Here is an 18,759-nt window from a genome sequence, read left to right as displayed (position 1 = left end):
TTCCACTGATCTTGGCACAATGGCCAAAACGCTGACAGCTCTAAGCACACAGGATCTATCCTTTCCGGTCAAGCATGCTCTTTCCTTTGCCTCTAACACTACTACCCTGGCCTCTCCACTTGAATAATTCATTCCAACTTCCCCTTTAGACCAAAGGATGCCCTCTCTCCCCTTCCCCAGACAAATCCTCCCTTCCCATAACACTGCATAGATTCACAGTGCTTACCACATTAGACATTAGACAACCAGAAGCCTGCCTCCCCAGACAGGGCAAGGACCCCAGGAGGGCAAGGGCATGCCTAAGGTGTTTGTCTTCCCAGCTAGCCTGGGAACAGTATCTTGCACATAGTAGAGTTAATAAAAGTTTCTGGAATGAATGAAGGAAAAGAGAAACAAATCTGAATGGAAAGCACATCTTCTATTAGTCTCCTCTTCCATCTCTTCCTTATTCCCAACCTCCCCGTCCACTCCCACTCAAATAGTGGGCATGGCAAATGGTCAAATTAAATATAAAAAGGAAGAGAGCTATGCAGTGCCTGACTTTATGCTTTAAGAGCAGGGTCCTCTAGAGGCCTATCTGATGAAATTACTCTTGGCAGTGGTGAAGAAAATTAACCAGGAAAATGGAAAAAGAAAAAAACCCACTGCACAATGTTTTGAGCTGCTTTATGAAATCTGAACCTCATCAAAACCAGTTTGAGAGGACAAATTTTATTACTGAAACCAATTCCCAAAGAGCTCATCTTTAATCTACTGTAAAGCATTGCCCTTTTTAAGTTGGTCTACTTAATTAAAAATTGTCAAATAAAAAACTATGTCCAGAATTTTTATTATTATCTGTATGAATACAAAGGAAAGGGTCACTGACTTTTAATTACCGAGTGATTAGAAAGGGCTATATATTTCTTTTAAGGTGAAACTTAAATTTTCCCTTTTTTTCTCTTTTGAGACAGGGTCTCACTCTGTTATCCAGGCTGGAGTGCAGTGTCACGAATGAGCACAGCTCACTGCAGCCTCCACCTTCTGGGCTCAATTGATCCTCCTACCTCAGCCCCCCGAGTAGCTGGGACCACAGGTGCACACAACACCAGCTAATTTTTTAATTTTTTGTAGAGACAGGGTTTTACCATGTTACCCAGGCTGGTCTCTAAATCATGGGCTCAGGTAATCCCCCTGCCTAGGCCTTCCAAAGTGCTGGAATTACATGCACCAGCCACCACACCCAGCCCTGAAACTTAAATTTTCAAATTTTGTTCATTATGGAAATTTTAAAACATGCATAAAAGTAGAGAGAATAGTATAATAAACCCCCAGGCACCCATTACACACCTTCCATAATGATCAACATGTTGCCCATCATGTTTCATCTGTCCCATTATTGACTGAATGACTGACTGCTGGAGTATTTTAACATCAGACCTTTTACTCCTAAATACTTCAGCAGGTAAGGCTGGTTTATCTTTTTTTACATAAGCACAGGCCAATTTCACCCCCAACAAGATTAACAATTGCTACTTAATACCATTTAACACTCAGTCCTTATTCATATTTCCCTGACTGTCCCAAAAATGTTTCTTTTACTGTCGGCTTATTTGAATCAGTACCCAAACAAGACCCACATTTTACACTTAGCTGTTATGTCTCTTAAGTATCCTCTAAGCTAGGACAGTCCTCCTCCCGACACCTTGCTCTTTCTGCCCCACATCCCATAACATTTATTTGTTGAAGAAACCAAGTTATTGGTCTTGTAGAATGTCTTGCCTTCTGGATTATCCCAAATGTTTCCTCATGGTGAAAATTAACTTTTTTCTCTACCCTTCCAATTTCCTTTAAATTAGAAGTTAGGTCTGGAGGCTTAATCAGATTCAGTTCATTTTTTTTAGCTTCCAATTATATTAGGAGGCATATAATTTCTGGTTGACCCACTTTTAGTGATCCTAAGATTGTTCAGAGAATGTTTCAATCTTAAACTAATGGTTTTAGATCACCCACATGATCCCTGCCTAGTCATTATTTCATTAGGGACTACTAAATAGTGATTTTCTGTTATTCCTTCTGCATTTATTAGCTAGAACTCTGTTATAAAGAACTTTTCTTATCAACTATTTTAAAATACCACAATAAAACTCATACAAGAAAGGGAAGGTAAATGCCTTGATTCTTTACTTTTGTTTATCAATTTTCAGAATAATGAGCTGGATGTCCTAATAATCTTCAATGGTGACTACATTTTTCCTAATCACAACTCCATCTCCACATAAGGACTGAAAATACACGTGTGTGTGTGTGTGTGTGTGTGTGTGGTGTTTAAATTTATTGCTTTCATTCTTTTGGTTGTTCCAATAGTCTCATCTTTGGCAATGAGGGTCCCTTCAAGTTGTACATTCTAAACCTTTGATATGTCTCCAGTGGCCTTTCATAGCTTTCCTGCTTTCTGACACAAGAAGATGTCTTGAATTCCTGCCCAGCTCTGGAATAAATGACTTCTCCAAAGACACTATTCCTGTTAGTGGCAAACAGTATTTAGAGGCCATACTCAGGGCACTAACAATATTCACTACTACTCAGTTGTCACTGCTTCTAAATCTTTACTGTGCAAAAAACTAAGAAATATGTACTTTTTTTAGACAGAGAAAAATAAATCACAAGTTTATATGACTATTCCCTATTCAACTTTAAGATCGCTTCTACTTCTCTATTCTCATAACGCTTTTCTCTTACTTTAAAACTTTCAATTTCTTTTTCTTTTTTTTTTTTGTTTTTTTTGAGACAGAGTCTCACTCTGTCGCCCAGGCTGGAGTGCAGTGGTGCGATCTCGGCGCACTGCAAGCTCCACCTCCCAGGTTCACGCCATTCTCCCGCCTCAGCCTCCTGAGCAGCTAGAATTACAGAGGCTGCCACCATACCCGGCTAATTTTTTTTTATATTTTTAGTAGAGACAGGGTTTCACAGTGTTAGCCAGGATGGTCTCAATCTCCTGACCTTGTGATCCGCCCACCTCAGCCTCCCAAAGTGCTGGGATTATAGGCGTAAGCCCGGCCAAAACTTTCAGTTTCTAATGACATAATTACTGATATGCCTTATCCTGCAATGTACATATAAGTTTCAAAGTAACAATGTTAATTTTTTTGAATGCAGTTTCAAATTTCTTTCCAATTCTTTGTTTGTTTTTGTTTCTTGTGACAAGAGTCTCACTCTGTTGCCCAGGCTGGAGTGCAGTGGCATGATTTCACTCACTGCAACCTCTGCCTCCCGGGTTCAAGCCATTCTCCTGCCTCAGCCTCCTAAGTAGCTGAGATTACAGATGTTCACCACCACACCCGGCTAATTTTTGTATTTTTAGTTGAGATGGGGTTTCACCATGTTGGCCAGGCTGGTCTTGAACTCCTGGCCTCAAGTGACCCACTCGCCTTGATCTCCCAAAGTGCTGGGATTACAGGCGTGAACCACTATGCCCAGGCCTAATTATTTTTGTTTATTAGACTGATCTTATTAAGAATGTATAATCACAATGCTGGGTTTTTAAAGTCACTTGAATAATTATTTTCAATACCTAGTTATGGCACCAATTTGATAGATCTTTAGATTCAAGTGCTTTCAATTTTTAGCAATTGCTTTTTCTTTCCAACTTATTAATATATTGGGATTCTTAATTACATAAAACATTTCAATGGTTCCAAGGTCAAAACTATAATACAAGTTATATTTGAAGAAATCTTATTTCCATTCTGGTCCCCTTTCCCCTGCTTTCTACCTTACCCCCCTTTCAAGGTAACCATTTTTATTAGTTTTTGAATAATGTTTCCATTGTTTCTTTTTGAAACGTATATATACTATATATATTTATAATATATAACAGCTATAAATATATATGCTTCTATTCCTCTCTTTATGTAAAACAAATTTTACATATATTCACATAGCTCTGCCAATAATTTCACTTCATATTAGCTTGCAGCAAAACAAAACATAATTTCTAGTTTCATATAAGTTCTCAAATAAGATTGCATAATTCTCCTACATATGCTTTTTAATAGATTCTACAATCAGAGATGGGGATTTTAATTTCTATCTACAATTCACTCACTAACTCACTTCAGAGACATGCATAGTGTTGACACCTACACTGTGTGTATGAGAGAGACTACAGATATAGTAGCAGTAGTCATGCTTGAAAGTCCTTCTCTATCTGAACATATTCTATTATAGTTTCCATCATTTTCTCTTCTTTAAAAAATTTTAGAAACTTTGAGGTTAGATAATGGGTTGGGAATAATGATTTTGCAAGGTAAATCAAATCGCTCCTTTTATTAAAGATTTTTTAAATCTACATTTTGAATATTGCAATCTCCAAATTATTAGATAACACACGCATCAAGGTCATTAGAACTGAATGCTTACCAAGTCAAGGCAGTGGCTTCCAAACAATGCTGCACATTGAAATCATCTGGGAATCTTTAAATAATACTGATGTCTGGCTCCAGCCCCAGACTCTGTGACCTGGGCATGAAGATATTTTAAAGCTCCTGGCTGGACGCAGTGGCTCACGCCTGCAATCCTAGCACTTTGGGAGGACGAGTCAGGCGATCACAAGGTCAGGAGTTTGAGACCAGCCTGGCCAACATGGTGAAATCCTGTCTCTACTGAAAATACAAAAATCAGCCAAACATGGTGGCACACGCCTATAATCCGAGCTACTCATGAGGCTGAGGCAGGAGAATCACTTGAACCCAGGAGGCAGAAGTTGCAGTGAGCTGAGAACATGCCACTGCACTCCAGCCTGGGCAAGAGAGGAAGACTTTGTCTCAAAAAAAAAAAGAAAAAAAAAAAGATTTTTACAAGCTCCCAAAGTGATGCTAATCTGTTGCAAAGTTTAAGAACCACAGACTTAAGGCTAGGGACAGTGGCTCAAGCCTGTAATCCCAACACTTTGGGAGGCTGAGGCGGGCAGAACACCTCAGGTCAGGAGTTCCAGACCAGCCTGACCAACATGGTGAAACCCCATCTCTACTAAAAATACAAAATTAGTCATGCCTGTTAGCCCAGATACTTGGGAGAGTGAGGCAGGAGAATCACTTGAACCTGGGAGGCAGAGGTTGCGGTGGGCCAAGATCACACCATTGCACTCCAGCATGGGCAACAAGAGTGAAACTCCACCTCAAAAAAAAAAAAACAAAAAACAAAAAGCTACAGAGTTAAGACAAGCCTTTGCACACCTTTTTAATGTTAAATATTAAAATTCCAAATGCCTGAACTGTAGTCTAGTCCTACCTAACAGCTAATACTTGAAGAAGTAGATTAAGTAGAAAATGGGTAATACTTACCTATCCATGTATGTCCTGTTTTCTGCCCACAGTGCGTGGCCCAAAATCTATACAATCCATCTTTCTCCTGAATTTTCAAAGCATAAAGTCCAACCCCCACCATCCAGGTATTCAAGGCCCATCAGGATATGATCTTTACCCACCTCCATTACACCATCTCCTAGTACACACACTCTATGCTCCAGGCACATCAAAGGACATCTGGTTGTGTGGACATGCCACGTTCCTTCACAAATCTAACTTTTGTAGAGGCTCTTCTCCATCAGAAATGTCCTTTTCAGTTGGGTGTGGTGGCTCATGCCTATAATCCCAGGACTTTGGGAGGCCAAGGCAAGTGGATTGCTTGAGCCCAGGTGTTCGAGACCAGCCTGGGCAACATGGAGAAACCCCATCTCTACAAAAAATTCAAAAATTAGCCAGGCATGGTGGCATGTGCCTATAGTCCCAGCTACTCAGGAGGCTGAGGCAGGAGGGTTGCTCGAGCTCAGGAGGCCAGAGGATTGCTTGCCTCAGGAGTCAGAGGTTGCAGTGAACTGAGTTTGTGCCACTGCACTCTGCCTGGGCAACAGAGTGAGACTCCATCTCAAGATAAAAACAAAACAAAAAATGTCCCTTTCCCTTAGGGCTGCCTAGCAAACTACTAAAAACTACTAACTGCCCAAGACTCAGGTCAAATAGCACCTCTTCTGTGGCAGTCCCTGGTTCTCCTCTCTGTCTACCTTCTAGATACCTCTTTTCAACATCTATCATGTTGTACTGAATGGTTGCTTTTTTGTTGTTGTTGTTGTTGTTTTAATTTACATGGGACCCTAAATGGTTTGTTTGCATGTCCCAAACTACAACCAGAGAACGGCACATAAGTCTTATTTATACCTGCATCTTCAATGACTGGCACATGTCTGGCACATAATATGTGCTACAAGTAGAGACAGGTCTGCCTTTTTTAATACAAGTCTAAACTTTAAAATATAAAACAAAGCCAAAAGAAGGTAAATGCTTTTAAAACATGAGAATTGAAAAGTGATGACATATCACATCCTAATGGCAGTAAAATCCAAAAAGGGAGAATTGATTCAAGTGACATCTAATAGAAACCATTTTTCTGTACAATCACAATCTTTACAGGGAAAAGCTTTAAATGGCTATTATAAATTGTAATAAATCTTACTGCAGTAACCTACTCCAAAATGAATGGTTGGGCATGACTAAATATGCAAACAGAAATATATCAAGTCCAACTATTTCCTCAATTTTTAAAAAAGAAACAGGATGCAAAGAAAAAAATGCCTTCAGTTGATAAATCTGTTGTGTAGTTTTAAACATAAATGCATTTCTGAAGAAAACACACTAGTTTTAAATGCAGGACTGGTTGTCATTCTGCATTAATATTTTTTATTGGCACCTGATATGGATCTCATCTTGAATTGTAATTCCCACGTGTCGAGAGAGGGACCTGGTGGGAGGTGACTGGATCATGGGTGCAGTTTCCCCCATGCTGTTCTAGTGATCGTGAGTTTTCATGTGATCTGATGCTTTTAAAAGTGGCAGTTTCCCTTGCTCTCTCTCTGCTCTCTCTCTCCTGCCACCTTCTGAAGAAGGTGTCTGCTTCCACCATGATTGTAAGTTTCCTAAGGCCTCCCCAGTCATGCAGAACCGTGAGTCAATTAAGCCTCTTTCCTTTATAAATTACCCAGCCTCAGGTATTTCTTTATAGCAGAGTGAAAAAGGACTAATATAGAGAATTGGTACCAGGATAGTAAGGTACTGCTATAAAGATAATCTGAAAATGTAAAAGCAACTTTGGAACTGGGTAACGGGCAAAGGCTGGAAGAGTCTGAGGGCTCAGAAGAAGACAGGAAGATGTGGGAAAGTTTGAAACTCCTTAAAGACTTCTTGAATGGTTCTGAACAAAATGCTAATAGTGATATGAACAATGAAATTCAGGCTGAGGTGGTCTCAAATAGAGATGAGGAACTTATTGGGAACTGGAGTAAAGGTCATTCATGTGATGCTTTAGCAAAGAGACTGGTGGCATTTTGCCCCTGCCCTAGAGATCCATGGAAGTTTGAATTTGAGAGATGATTTAGAGTGTCTGATGAAAGAGATTTCTAAGCACCAAAGCATTCAAGAAGTGACCCGGTTGTTTCTAAAAGTGTATAGTCACATGCATTCATGAAGAGATTATTTGAATTTGGAACTTATATTTAAAAGGGAAGCAGAGCATAAAAGTTTAGAAAATTTGCAGCCTAACCATAAGGTAGAAAAGAAAAACCTATTTCCTGGGGGGAAATTCAAACCTGCTGCAGAAATTTGCATAAGTAACAAGGAGCCAAATATTAATAGCCAAAACAATGGGAAAAATGTATCCAGGGCATGTCAGCGATCTTTGCAGCAGCCCCTCCCATCACAGGCCCAGCGGCCTAGGAGGGAAAAATGGTTCTGTGGGCCTGAGTGGCCCTGCTGCTCTGTGCAGCCTCAAGACATGGTGCCCTGCATCCAGCTGCTCTAGCTCCAGCCATGGCTAAAAGGAGCCAAGGTACAGCTCGAGGCATTGCTTCCGAGGGTGCAAGCCCTAAACCTTGGCAGCTTCCATGTGGTGTTGGGTCTGTGGGTGCACAGGAAACAAGAAGAGTTTAGAAGACAAGAGTTTAACCTCCACCTAGATTTCAGAGGATGTATGGAAACACCTGAATGTCCAGGCAGAAGTCTGCTGCAGGGGAGGAGCCCTCATGGAGAACCTTTGCTAGGGCAGTACAGAAGGAAAATGTGGGGTTGAAGCCCCCACACAGAGTCCCCACTGGGGCACTGCCTACTGGAGCTGTGAGGAGAGAGCCACTGTCCCCCAGGCCCCAGAAAGGTAGATTCACTGACAGCTTGTATTGTACAGCTGGAAAAGCCACAGGCACTCAAGCCAGCCAGTGAAAGCAGACATGAGGACTGCACCTTTCAGAGCTACAAGGGTAGAGCTGCCCAAGGCCATGGGAGCCTACCCCTTGGATGTGAGATATGGCGTCAAAGGAAATCATTTCAGAGCTTTAAGATTTAGTAACTGCACTGCTGGGTTTCAGACTTGCATGGAGCCTGTGGCCCCTTTGTTTTGGCCAATTTCTCCCATTTGAAACACTTAGCTAATGCCTATAGCCCCATTGTATCTTAGAAGTAACTAACTTGTTTTTGACTTTATAGGCTCATAGGCAAAAGGGACTTGCCTTGTCTCAGATGAGACTTTGGACTTGGACTTTTGGGTTAATGCTGGAATAAATTAAGACTTTGGGGGACTGTTGGAAAGTCATGATTGGTTTTGAAATGTGAAAAAGACATGAGATTTGAGAGGGTCTAGGAGTGGAATGATATGGTTTGGCTTTGTATCCCCACCCAAATCTCATCTTGAATTGTAATCCCCACGTGTCCAGGGAGGAACCTGGTAGGAAGTGATCAGATCACAGGGGCAGTTTCCCCCATGCTATTCTTGTGATAGTGAGGGAGCTCTCAAAAGATCTGATGGCTTTAAAAGTGGTAGTTTCCCCTGCTTTCTCTCTCTCTTTCTCTCTCTCCTGCCGACTTGTGAAGAAGGTTATCTGCTTCCCCTTCACCTTCTGCCATAATTTTAAGTTTCCTGAGGACTCCCCAGTCATGTGGAACTGTGAGTCAATTAAACCTCTTTCCTTTATAAATTACCCACTCTCAGGTATTTCTTTATAACAATGTGAAAACAGACTAATACAATACCTATCATTATTGACTTCTCAGCTTGTATCATTATCAAAAAGGAAATAATTGATTCATTTTTTAAAGTAAACAAGATTTTAACTCTTAAAATGTATAAGCAAATACATTTCCTCCATAACAGAATACTAATAGTTGCATACTTAGGTCAAAAATAAGTTTTTATAAGCAATGCTCAAAAACCTCAATGGATCAAATATGTTATAAAAATTCAGCGAATTGATAAACCTTGTTATTTGACAATGAGAACAAATTTTAACTCATTTTTAAATTGTGATAAGCAAACTCATTAGTTTGAAAATTAGAAATATATTACATTGATTTATGTCATATAAATGTGACTTTTTAAAGTCACTTTAACTCACTCTCAGTAGCACAGTGTTTTAAGTCAGAAAGCAGTGAAATAAAATTGTCAATTCACTCTTATTTTTCTATTCTCACTGAACTTTTAAAAATTTTTATTATATATTCAGCAGCATTAGAATAAGCAAAGCCAAAGGCATTTTATGGGACTCAAAAGACATAATGACCTCTGCAGACACCAGTTAAACAACAGACAGAAGAATTTGATTCCTACTTCGATGCTAGGTTTAGCAACCATTCACATAGATAAGTCCATGTTTTTCTTTCTTTTCATTTCACCAAGACCTTCATTCCTCAAAGCCTAAGATATATCTAAATCTTGGATTTCTCTTTTTTGCTTCATCTGACAACTTGAAAATTGACTGTTGGACACATAGCCATCAAGTGGTATGTGTCCACTTGACACATAACTTGTTTTACATTTTTCAAACCCTATTAGAATAAAAGCAAATAATAATACTAGCTCATATTTATTCAATGCTGGTCTGTGATACAGACTACTAATAAACTTAGTTTGCAAATAAAAACACTCAAGTTTAGGAAAAATATGTGACATATGCAAGGTCTCACAACAGGTAACTTACAAAGCTGGGATTCAAATCCAAGATTGACTAAAACCATGCTATACATCTTTATTATATACTCTCTTCCATAGAAGAAAATGACCCATTAGTTGCTCTTCTATTTCACAACATAGCTTCCCTGAACATACTGGTGGGGAAAAAAAAAAAACAAAAAAAACAAAAACAGAAATTGGCTATGTTCATTATCAACTTTTTTTTTAATAACTTTTTTTTTTTGAGACGGAGTCTCGCTCTGTTGTCCAGGCTGGAGTGCAGTGGCACGATCTCAGCTCACTGCAACCTCCACCTCCCAGGCTCAAATGATTCTTATGCCTCAGCCACCAAATAGCTGGGACTACAGGTGTGCACCACCACACCCAGCTAATTTTTGTATTTTTAGTAGAGGCGGGGTTTTTGCCACGTTGGCCAGGCTGGTCCCAAACTCCTGGCCTTCAGTGATCTGCCCACCTCGACCTTCCAAAGTGTTAGGATTATAGGCATGACTCACCGCACTCAGCCTCATTTATTAATTTATTCAACAAATATTTACTAGCTCCTTAAAACTCTCATTTGCGCTTAAATCCTTTTAAGTATTTTTGAGTATCTGGCATATGCAATGGACTGAATATGTCCCCACAAAACTCACACGTTGAAATCTTAACCCCCCAATGTAATGGTATTAGGAGGTAGGGCCTCTGGGGGGTAATTAGGTCATGAATGTAGAGCCCTCATGAATGGGATTAGTGCCCTTATAAAAGGGATTTCCAAAACCTCTCTCATTCTCTTTCCACCACCTGCAGATACAATGAAAAGACAGTAGTAGTCTTTGACCTGAAAGAGGGCCCTCATCAGAACCCAAACATGTGGGCACCCTGACCTTGGACTTCCAACCTCCAGAATAGTGAGAAATAAATTTCTGTTCTTTATAAGGCACCCAGTCTATAATACTTTGTTATAGCAGCCTGAACAGACTGAGGCAGAAACTGGTGGCAAGAATTAGGGGTGCTGCTGTAACAAATACCTAAAAAGGTTATCTTCATTTATTTTTCATATAACCAAGCAAAATGTGTGAAACAGTAAACTCTGACTGTTGAAGCCACTTAACTGTTTTCTATTACACTAACATTCAAGGCATCCTGATACAAACGCTTACCAAAAATTGCATTTGAAAAGAAAACGAGGAAGTCTAACTAGAATAGCAGTACGCAAAACAAATTTAAAAAATTAAAAAACAGAAGTGTGTCTTCGGTTCAATAAATCAGTTGCAAAATTATAGAATGATGTAAAACCGGTTTAATAGCAGTTCAAATAACAAAAGAGGTAAGTGTGTTACTAGTAGACTCAAAGTAACCTAACACTAAGACATGGCTGAGAACTATGTATAGCCACTTTAGGTAATATTAGAACTAGGGGCTCAAGACTATGGTGGTAAAATCTTATAAAGCTTAGCCCTTCATCACATTTCTGGAATAAATTAGGTATATATTGAAAGGGGCGCTGAAAAACAGGATTATCAAAGGAGGCTATCAGAAGGATGAAAGATGTAGAGATCATGTCATCTGAGGACAGGACAATGAAATGACAAGTGCACAGTCTGGAAGAGAGCACAATGGCTATTTTCAAGAGGTTTCCTGGACAAGAGGGGCTGGACTTGGTCTTACCACTTCAGAGAAAGACACTAAAAGCAACAGTTGGTTGCTATAGAAGGTAGAGCTGGGATTACAAGAAGCAGTTTCTTAATAATCAGAACAACCTAAAAGTCAAATAAGTTATCTCAAGAGAAAGTGAAATTTACTTTCACTGAGATGAAGTAAAGACTGAGTGAGCATCCATCCAGGACATCCTAGAACAGTATTTCCCAGACAGTAGTTACATCAGAGATTATTTTAACTGGTACATACATTTATTTTATTCATTACTTATTTATCTCAATGTACATTAAAAACAAATAAATGTACATACTAAAGTAGCCATCGACCCCATTGTTTCATGAATATTACTGTTTTAGGATAAATGAAGCAACAACTTTAGTTGATTGAAAGAAAAACATTAAGTCAATATATTGAATTTACCTTAACTAGTTATATTATTTTATGATGTTAGTTATCATCCTTGAATTTATATAGATAATAAAAGGCACCAAAGATTTAAGAAAAAGGAAAAAAAAAAAACTTCTGAAAAGAAAGATTTTTTTTAAAAAGAAAGAAGGAAAAGAAAAACATTAATTATAATACAAGTGGTATAAAAAGATGTCAAACATCACAAAAACGAGCCTGGGCAACATAGCGAAACTCCATCTCTACAAAAAAAACAACAACAACAACAACAAAAAAACACACACACAAAAACTGGCTGGGCACGGTGGCTCACACCTGTAATCCTAGCACTTTGGGAGGCCAAGGCAGGTGGATCATGTGAGCCCAGGAGTTCAAGACCAGCCTAGCCAACATGGTGAAACCTGTCTCTACTTAAAATACAAAAATTAGCAGGGCATGGTGGCGCACGTCTGTAATTCCAGCTACTCGGGTAAGACATGACAGTAGCTTGAGCCCATTCCAGAAGGTGGAGGTTGCAGTAAGCCAGGATGGCACCACTGCACTCTAGCCTGGGCAACAGAGTGAGACCCTGACACACACACACACACACACACACACACACACAAATTCACACAGGTTCCACAAAAGTATCAGAATTTTGGACATACTGTTCTGTAGAGATTCGTGCATTGATCATCCTGAAACTAAAATTTCCCCTTTACCAAAATTGTCTTAATATTCAGTAATTCCCTGAAAACATAGTAATTTACAACTACATTTATTCAAATAGCTATCGCAATTAAAATAGAAACTAAAATTTTTCATTATTTCAGTAACAATCTTAGAAATCTTGATTGTCAATAGCTATAGCTATAAAACATCTGGACCCTTCACATAACTAATCTTTACCACAAAAGACTGATATTCTTGCATCTAATAAGCATTTATTGAGGGCCTTCTAGGGCCAGGCACTGTGGTGAACAAAAATTTGAAAGTAGATTAGCTAGTTTTCATTTGAAGGATGTACTGCTACCTTAAGGAAAATCTTAAAACATTTAAGGTAAAAACACAAAAAGAGGATGTCTTTATGTTCACTGAAAATACACATGTATGTTAGTACAACTGAAGCCCAAACTATTTTCTATGCTATACATACACACACACAAAATCTAGACACATGAACCAGATTTAGATATAAAATCCCTTCAGTAAGGGTTCTGCCTCATACTCAGTATTTTATGCTTTTGCTCCAATATACTCTGAAACACCTCGGGAATCTCACTGAAGCCCCAAAGGCAATCTTGTGATGTCTATGTGAAAAGTCCACCTACCTCTACCTTAAGGCACCATGTGGCAAGCACATTCTTAGAGCACAAAGAAAGTGATGGGCCTCTCAGGAGGAAATGGTGCCAGAGTACACTGCTGGAGGTGTTTTTTCTGCCTAATGAGAAGACTGACCTTTTCTTTTCTTTCCCAGCTCCTTAGGCCAAGAGGTACTTTATGTTTGAATAATCAAATAATAAGTGACATCTAGTATGTATAAGAAATGCTAAAGTTTAAACTTGTCCCCTGAAGATATTTCTCCATGTGTCCCTCCCCAAATGGATTTCAACCAAAGTCGAAGAAAGAAAAATAATCAGCCCAGAAAGATTCCCCTCCTACCTCCTGAGTGTGCTCTTTATAGACTTGCAGTGGCCCTGCAGCTTTGGCAGTGTCCCAGAGCTGCAGCGAGCCATCGCCACTACAGGTGATGAGGACATGTTCGTTGTTCTCACTCCAAGTCACATCAAACAAACCATCATTCCAGTCAAAGCTACACTAGGAAAAAACAAACAACAAAAAAATACAACACTTACATAGGCAGCTACACAACAACAAAAAAAAATTATGGTTTTTTTCTTACAATTTATCACATATTTTAACACATGTATCTCATGTAATCTGCACAACTATGGGAGTTAAGTAGAGTAGGTACTTGACAAATATGGCAACAGATTCAGAAAGGTTAAAAAAACAGTGCAGTGGAATGTAATAGTCCAAAAATGTAATAGTACACAGTATACTGCTCCACTTTTTTTATGTTTAAATTTTATAATTTACGAGTGGACACTAAGAGACAGGCTTCAGATTTGTTTTGTTTTTTATTTGAGAGAAAGAGTCTTGTTCTGTCATCCAGGCTGAAGTGTAGTGGCCCAATCACAGCTCACTATAGCCTTGAACTGGACTCAAGAAATCCTCCCACCTCAGCCTCCCAAGTAGCTAGGACTACAGGTGTGCACCACCAGGGCACAGCTAATTTTTTTAAAACAATTTTTAGGCCAGGCCCAGTGGCTCACACATATAATACCAGCAATTTGGGAGGCCAAGGCGGGCAGATCACCTGAGGTCAGGAATTTGAGACCAACCTGGCCAAAATGATGAAACCCTGTCTCTACTAAAAAATACAAAAATTAGCCGGGCGTGGTGGTGGGCACCTATAATCCCAGCTACTTGGGAGGCTGAGGCAGGAGAATCACTTGAACACAGGAGGCAGAAAAATTGCAGTGAGCCAAGATGGCGCCACTATACTCCAGCCTGGGTGACAGAGCCAGACTCTGTGCATAAAAAAAAAAATTTCTTTTAGAGAGGGGGTCCTCCTATGTTGCCCACGAGGCTGGTCTTGAACTCCTGGCCTCAAGTGGTTCTTCTGCCTCAGACTTGGGAATAGCTGGGACTACAGGTGCGCACCACCACAACCAGCTAAAAATAAGCTTCATCCTATGCAAACGCCGAGGTTCCTTTTATACTATATATTAAAACATTAATCAGAGTCAAAACCTAATTCTATTAAGGCTTTAATAGCAACAATATATACCTTTAATAATTCCAGCCCCCTTACCTTCTAAAAAGCCTTAGCCCAGCTTCATCTGGATCCAATATTAGTAGGGTTCCACAGCCTAAAGAGAAAAAAAATCAAGGTCATCCCTTTGAACCTGCCAGGGTAACATCAAAAGTCAACGAGTTATCAAGTAATTGGTACCTGATTTTAATACCACAAATTTTTCCCCAAAGTTTTTGGGACCTTGAATACCAAACGGTCAGGTGATCAATTTCTCCCTAAAGTTTTTGGGACATGAATACCAAATGTGTTCTCTATTTCTGTTTTTCCATATTGTACTTCAGTTACTAAATATTCAACTTCCCATTGCACCTATGATTGGAATCCAGACATGGACCTAACAGGGGGGTGAAATACTTAAGGGCCTACCCTGTAGCCAGACAAGGCACCAGCGACACAAACTTCCAAGTTGATGTTATCGTTCCTACTGACAGATGAGAAACCTCTGGCTTACAGACCCCAGGGACTGCACTCCTCACCAGTAAATCTAAAACACATCTCACACAGGATTTTAAAGCAAAATATGAATGCGGAGACACCTGGTGGGATTTACCACACAACTGGTGGTAATAAAGTGCTGAAAACAGTATTAATATGTTACCTGTCAAAGATTAATTATTTTACCAAAGGGCCATTGTATTTTAAAAGTTATATTTACTTTTATAGAGACCAACGGGGAAAATCGCTTCTATTTAAACGTGACTGAATTTTTTTTTTTAATACCAATTCCTTTTAAAGAGTTTTTGCATAAGATTTTAAGTAGCATTACAGGCGAGTCACAGTGGCTCACGCCTGTAATCCCAGCACTTTGGGAGGCCAAGGCAGGAGGATCGCTTGCACCCAGTTCAGGATCAGCCTGGGCAACATAGTGATACCCTGTCTCCACAAAAATAAAAAATCAAAAATTAGCCAGGTGTGGTGGTACATGCCTGTGGTCCCAGCTACTGGTGAGGTTGAGACAGGAGGATCATATGAGCCCAGGAGGCTGAGGCTACGGTGAGCCGTGATTGCACCACTCTACTCAACCTAGGCAACAGGGTGAAACCCCGTCTCCAAAAAGAAAAAGAAAACTACTACCATTATAGACTCGTGAGTCTTCAATCTAACTAGTGGGCCATGTAAATCTGAATGTGCAAGCACTAAGAGCTAAAAATGAAAACAAATCAAGTATTTCTCTGAGTTTTAGAAGTAACATTTTTTTCTGCTGTAGGACAAAACAAAAAAATACAATAGACCACTGACATTATGAAATGAGTTGTTGCATCTCGCTTCAGTGCGGATAATAGCTAGGACATGAATTAAGGCAAAAGCGAGAATGAACCCAGGCCTTTTCATCTAGTCCACGGACTAGATGGACTCTTTTTTTTTTTTTTTTTTTTTTTTCTGAGACGGAGTTTTGCTCTTGTTGCCCAGGCTGGAGTGCAATGGTGTGATCTCGGCTTACTGCAACCTCCGCCTCCTGGGTTCAAACTATTCTCTTGCCTCAGCCTCCCGAGTAGCTGGGATTACAGGCATGCGCCACCACGCCCGGCTAATTTTGTATTTTCAGTAGAGACGGGGTTTCTCCATGTTGGTCAGGCTGGTCTGGAACTCCCAAACTCAGGTGATCCGCCCATCTCGGCCTCCCAAAGTGCTGGGATTACAGACGTGAACCACCGCACCGCGCCTTTTTTCTTTTTTTTTTAAGACGGGGTCTCAGTCTGTCATCCAGGCTGGAGTGGAGTGATATGATCTCAGCTCACTGGGCTGGGGCAGAGTGATGTGATCTCAGCTCACTGTAGCTCAACATCCCGGGCTCAAGCGATCCTCCCGCCTCAGCCTCCTGAGCAGCTTTAACCACAGGCCGAGCCAATGGGCGCGATGGGAGACAATTAACTGGAGTCTGTAACACCTACTTGGGAATGTGTGAATTCCTCGTGAGACAACTACAGGTGAGAACTGAACTTGATATATTTCATGGTGTCACCTGTGGGACTCCAGGCGTCCATTCAGGAGCATCGTCCTTAGGAAGGCCAGCCCGCAGGTCGTGGCTCAGTACTCGAATGCAGACTGGGAATTGTGGACCAACTCATGAGCTCTGGGGCGGTTCTGGCTCAGACCGTCTTCCCCGTACTGCTGTGCCTAGCGGACCAATCTGAGGGACCGCGCAGGCTCCCCCGGCTCTCCCCACGGGGACGTGTGCCTGGGCGTGTGGCAGGTGGCGGAGGCAGCGCGGTCTCAAGGAACAAGGACACGGGCTACTAGGCTACACCTATATGCACTTGCACACAACTGGAAGAAGATCGACTCCCGCTTCAGACCAACTCCTCGCGCTCCGCAAATAAGGGAGAGGCGCCGACTAGCGCCTCTTCTGCCCCCTGGCGTGGACCCGTGGAACAGTCTACGCTCAGAGGGGCTTTCCCTCGAGCGCGAGGAGCTGGAGCCCGGCTGGCCCCCGCCTCCGCCTCAGCCCCCGCCCCCCGGCCCCGGCTGCGCGCCCCCGCCCCGGCTGCGCGGCCCCGCCTCACCCGCGATGCCGTAGTGCTGCGCGGTGGCGCAGGCCAGGCGGCCCGGCAGGTACGGGGAGAACTCGGCGGCGTAGCCGTGGCGTCCCGGCGTCCGCAGCGTCCGCGCTGCTCCACCGCACACCTCACTCATCCCGCCCGCCGCCCCCGGCCCTCGCCGCCCCGGCCGCGGAAGCCGTTCCGAGTCGGAGGCACACTGGCGCGGTTAGAAAGACTACGGAGGCCGGACGGAAGTGTAGGCCCCGTGCCCTGTGTTTGAGATTCTGATTGGTCCGCACAGGAAAGGGCGTTGACTCCGACGGAGACCATTTTTGTTTTGGGTGAAACCAAACTGAATTGCGCCTGCTGCAAAGATACAGATCTATCAGGGGAGTGATCCAGGGTTAGGTATGATTAATAATTACGGCAGCTTTTGTCGTTGCATCTCAGCCTCCTCTGCGGTGCTATCTGGTTTTCATTTCATTGAGCGTTCGGAAGACTGGCATCAGGAACTTTTCCTGATGATTATGGAGTGAGAAAAGTTACAGCCGACTCTGAAACCACGCAGCGCGTCCAAAATTGCGTGCTGCGTTGCCCAAGGAAACTGGAAGCAATGATAACTTAAGTCCGTGGAGTCACTGCGGTCTTTAGGAATAAGAGGGTGGGCTGGTGGGCTACTTTCACACTATAACTGGAAAAGATGAAACAACTCCAAACCAACTCCCCATGCTTGGCAAGTGAGAAAAAGGAGCTGGCCAGTTCTAATGAAGCTAAGCAAAAAAGCAGCACATCATTATAAACAACTTTTTTAAAAAGTATTACTATACATGTATATATTGTATGGTAATAAGTGCTCAGATGCTGGCGCTCATTCATTCATTGCCAGGCATGTACTATGTGGAGAATGACCAAATATAATTTATCTGCCAAACCAAGATACTTTTGAGAGTAAAGAGAGTGTAATTATTAAGCCAGGTCAACAGGCACAAACCAAGTCGTATGATCACCTTAACCATATACCTAGAACAGTACTAGGCATTTGGGATTCAAAATAATAGGATATGGTCCACGGCCTCAAGAGATTAGAGAAGAAGACTAAAAGAGAAGTCATGTAATTAGTTAAGTGTAATCAAAATACTGTAGAGGCTATGAGAAATATATATGGGGTGTTTTTAAAAGGTGATTGTCCGTGCCAGAGGTATGGGAATTGCAGGAAAGGCTGCAGAAGAGAGATGGTCTTTATGGTGATTGCACACAGATGAGTAGGTTTTCTTTAAGTAGACAAGAAGATGGAGATCTTTGTAGGAGCAGGAATAACATGAGCAACCCAGGAGATTTAAACCAGCATGATCCATAGGGGATCGTGGCTGCCAGGACTCAGCCTGG

The 18,759-nt window shown here is 41.4% G+C and overlaps 1 protein-coding gene across 1 annotated transcript in view; it reads right to left on the bottom strand.

Annotated features, from left to right (window-relative positions):
• The window catches only part of PEX7 (peroxisomal biogenesis factor 7), a 90,128-nt gene extending 72,524 nt beyond the window's left edge, over positions 1-17,604 (bottom strand). Inside the window, exons 1-3 of the mRNA XM_032160014.2 lie at positions 17,398-17,604; positions 14,891-14,948; positions 13,675-13,825 (exon numbers count right to left, since the gene is read on the bottom strand). Of these exons, the coding sequence (XP_032015905.1) occupies positions 13,675-13,825; positions 14,891-14,948; positions 17,398-17,527 (339 nt within the window). The 5' untranslated portion in view covers positions 17,528-17,604. The remainder of the gene's footprint in view (positions 1-13,674; positions 13,826-14,890; positions 14,949-17,397) is intronic.
• Between the last annotated feature and the right edge of the window lie 1,155 nt (positions 17,605-18,759).

Source organism: Hylobates moloch, unplaced genomic scaffold (genome assembly GCF_009828535.3).
Source record: "Hylobates moloch isolate HMO894 unplaced genomic scaffold, HMol_V3 SCAFFOLD_2, whole genome shotgun sequence".
NCBI classification, from domain to species: domain Eukaryota; kingdom Metazoa; phylum Chordata; class Mammalia; order Primates; family Hylobatidae; genus Hylobates; species Hylobates moloch.
The sequence above is the reverse complement of the archived record's forward strand: the minus strand, read 5'-3'. Positions and strand labels throughout refer to the sequence as shown.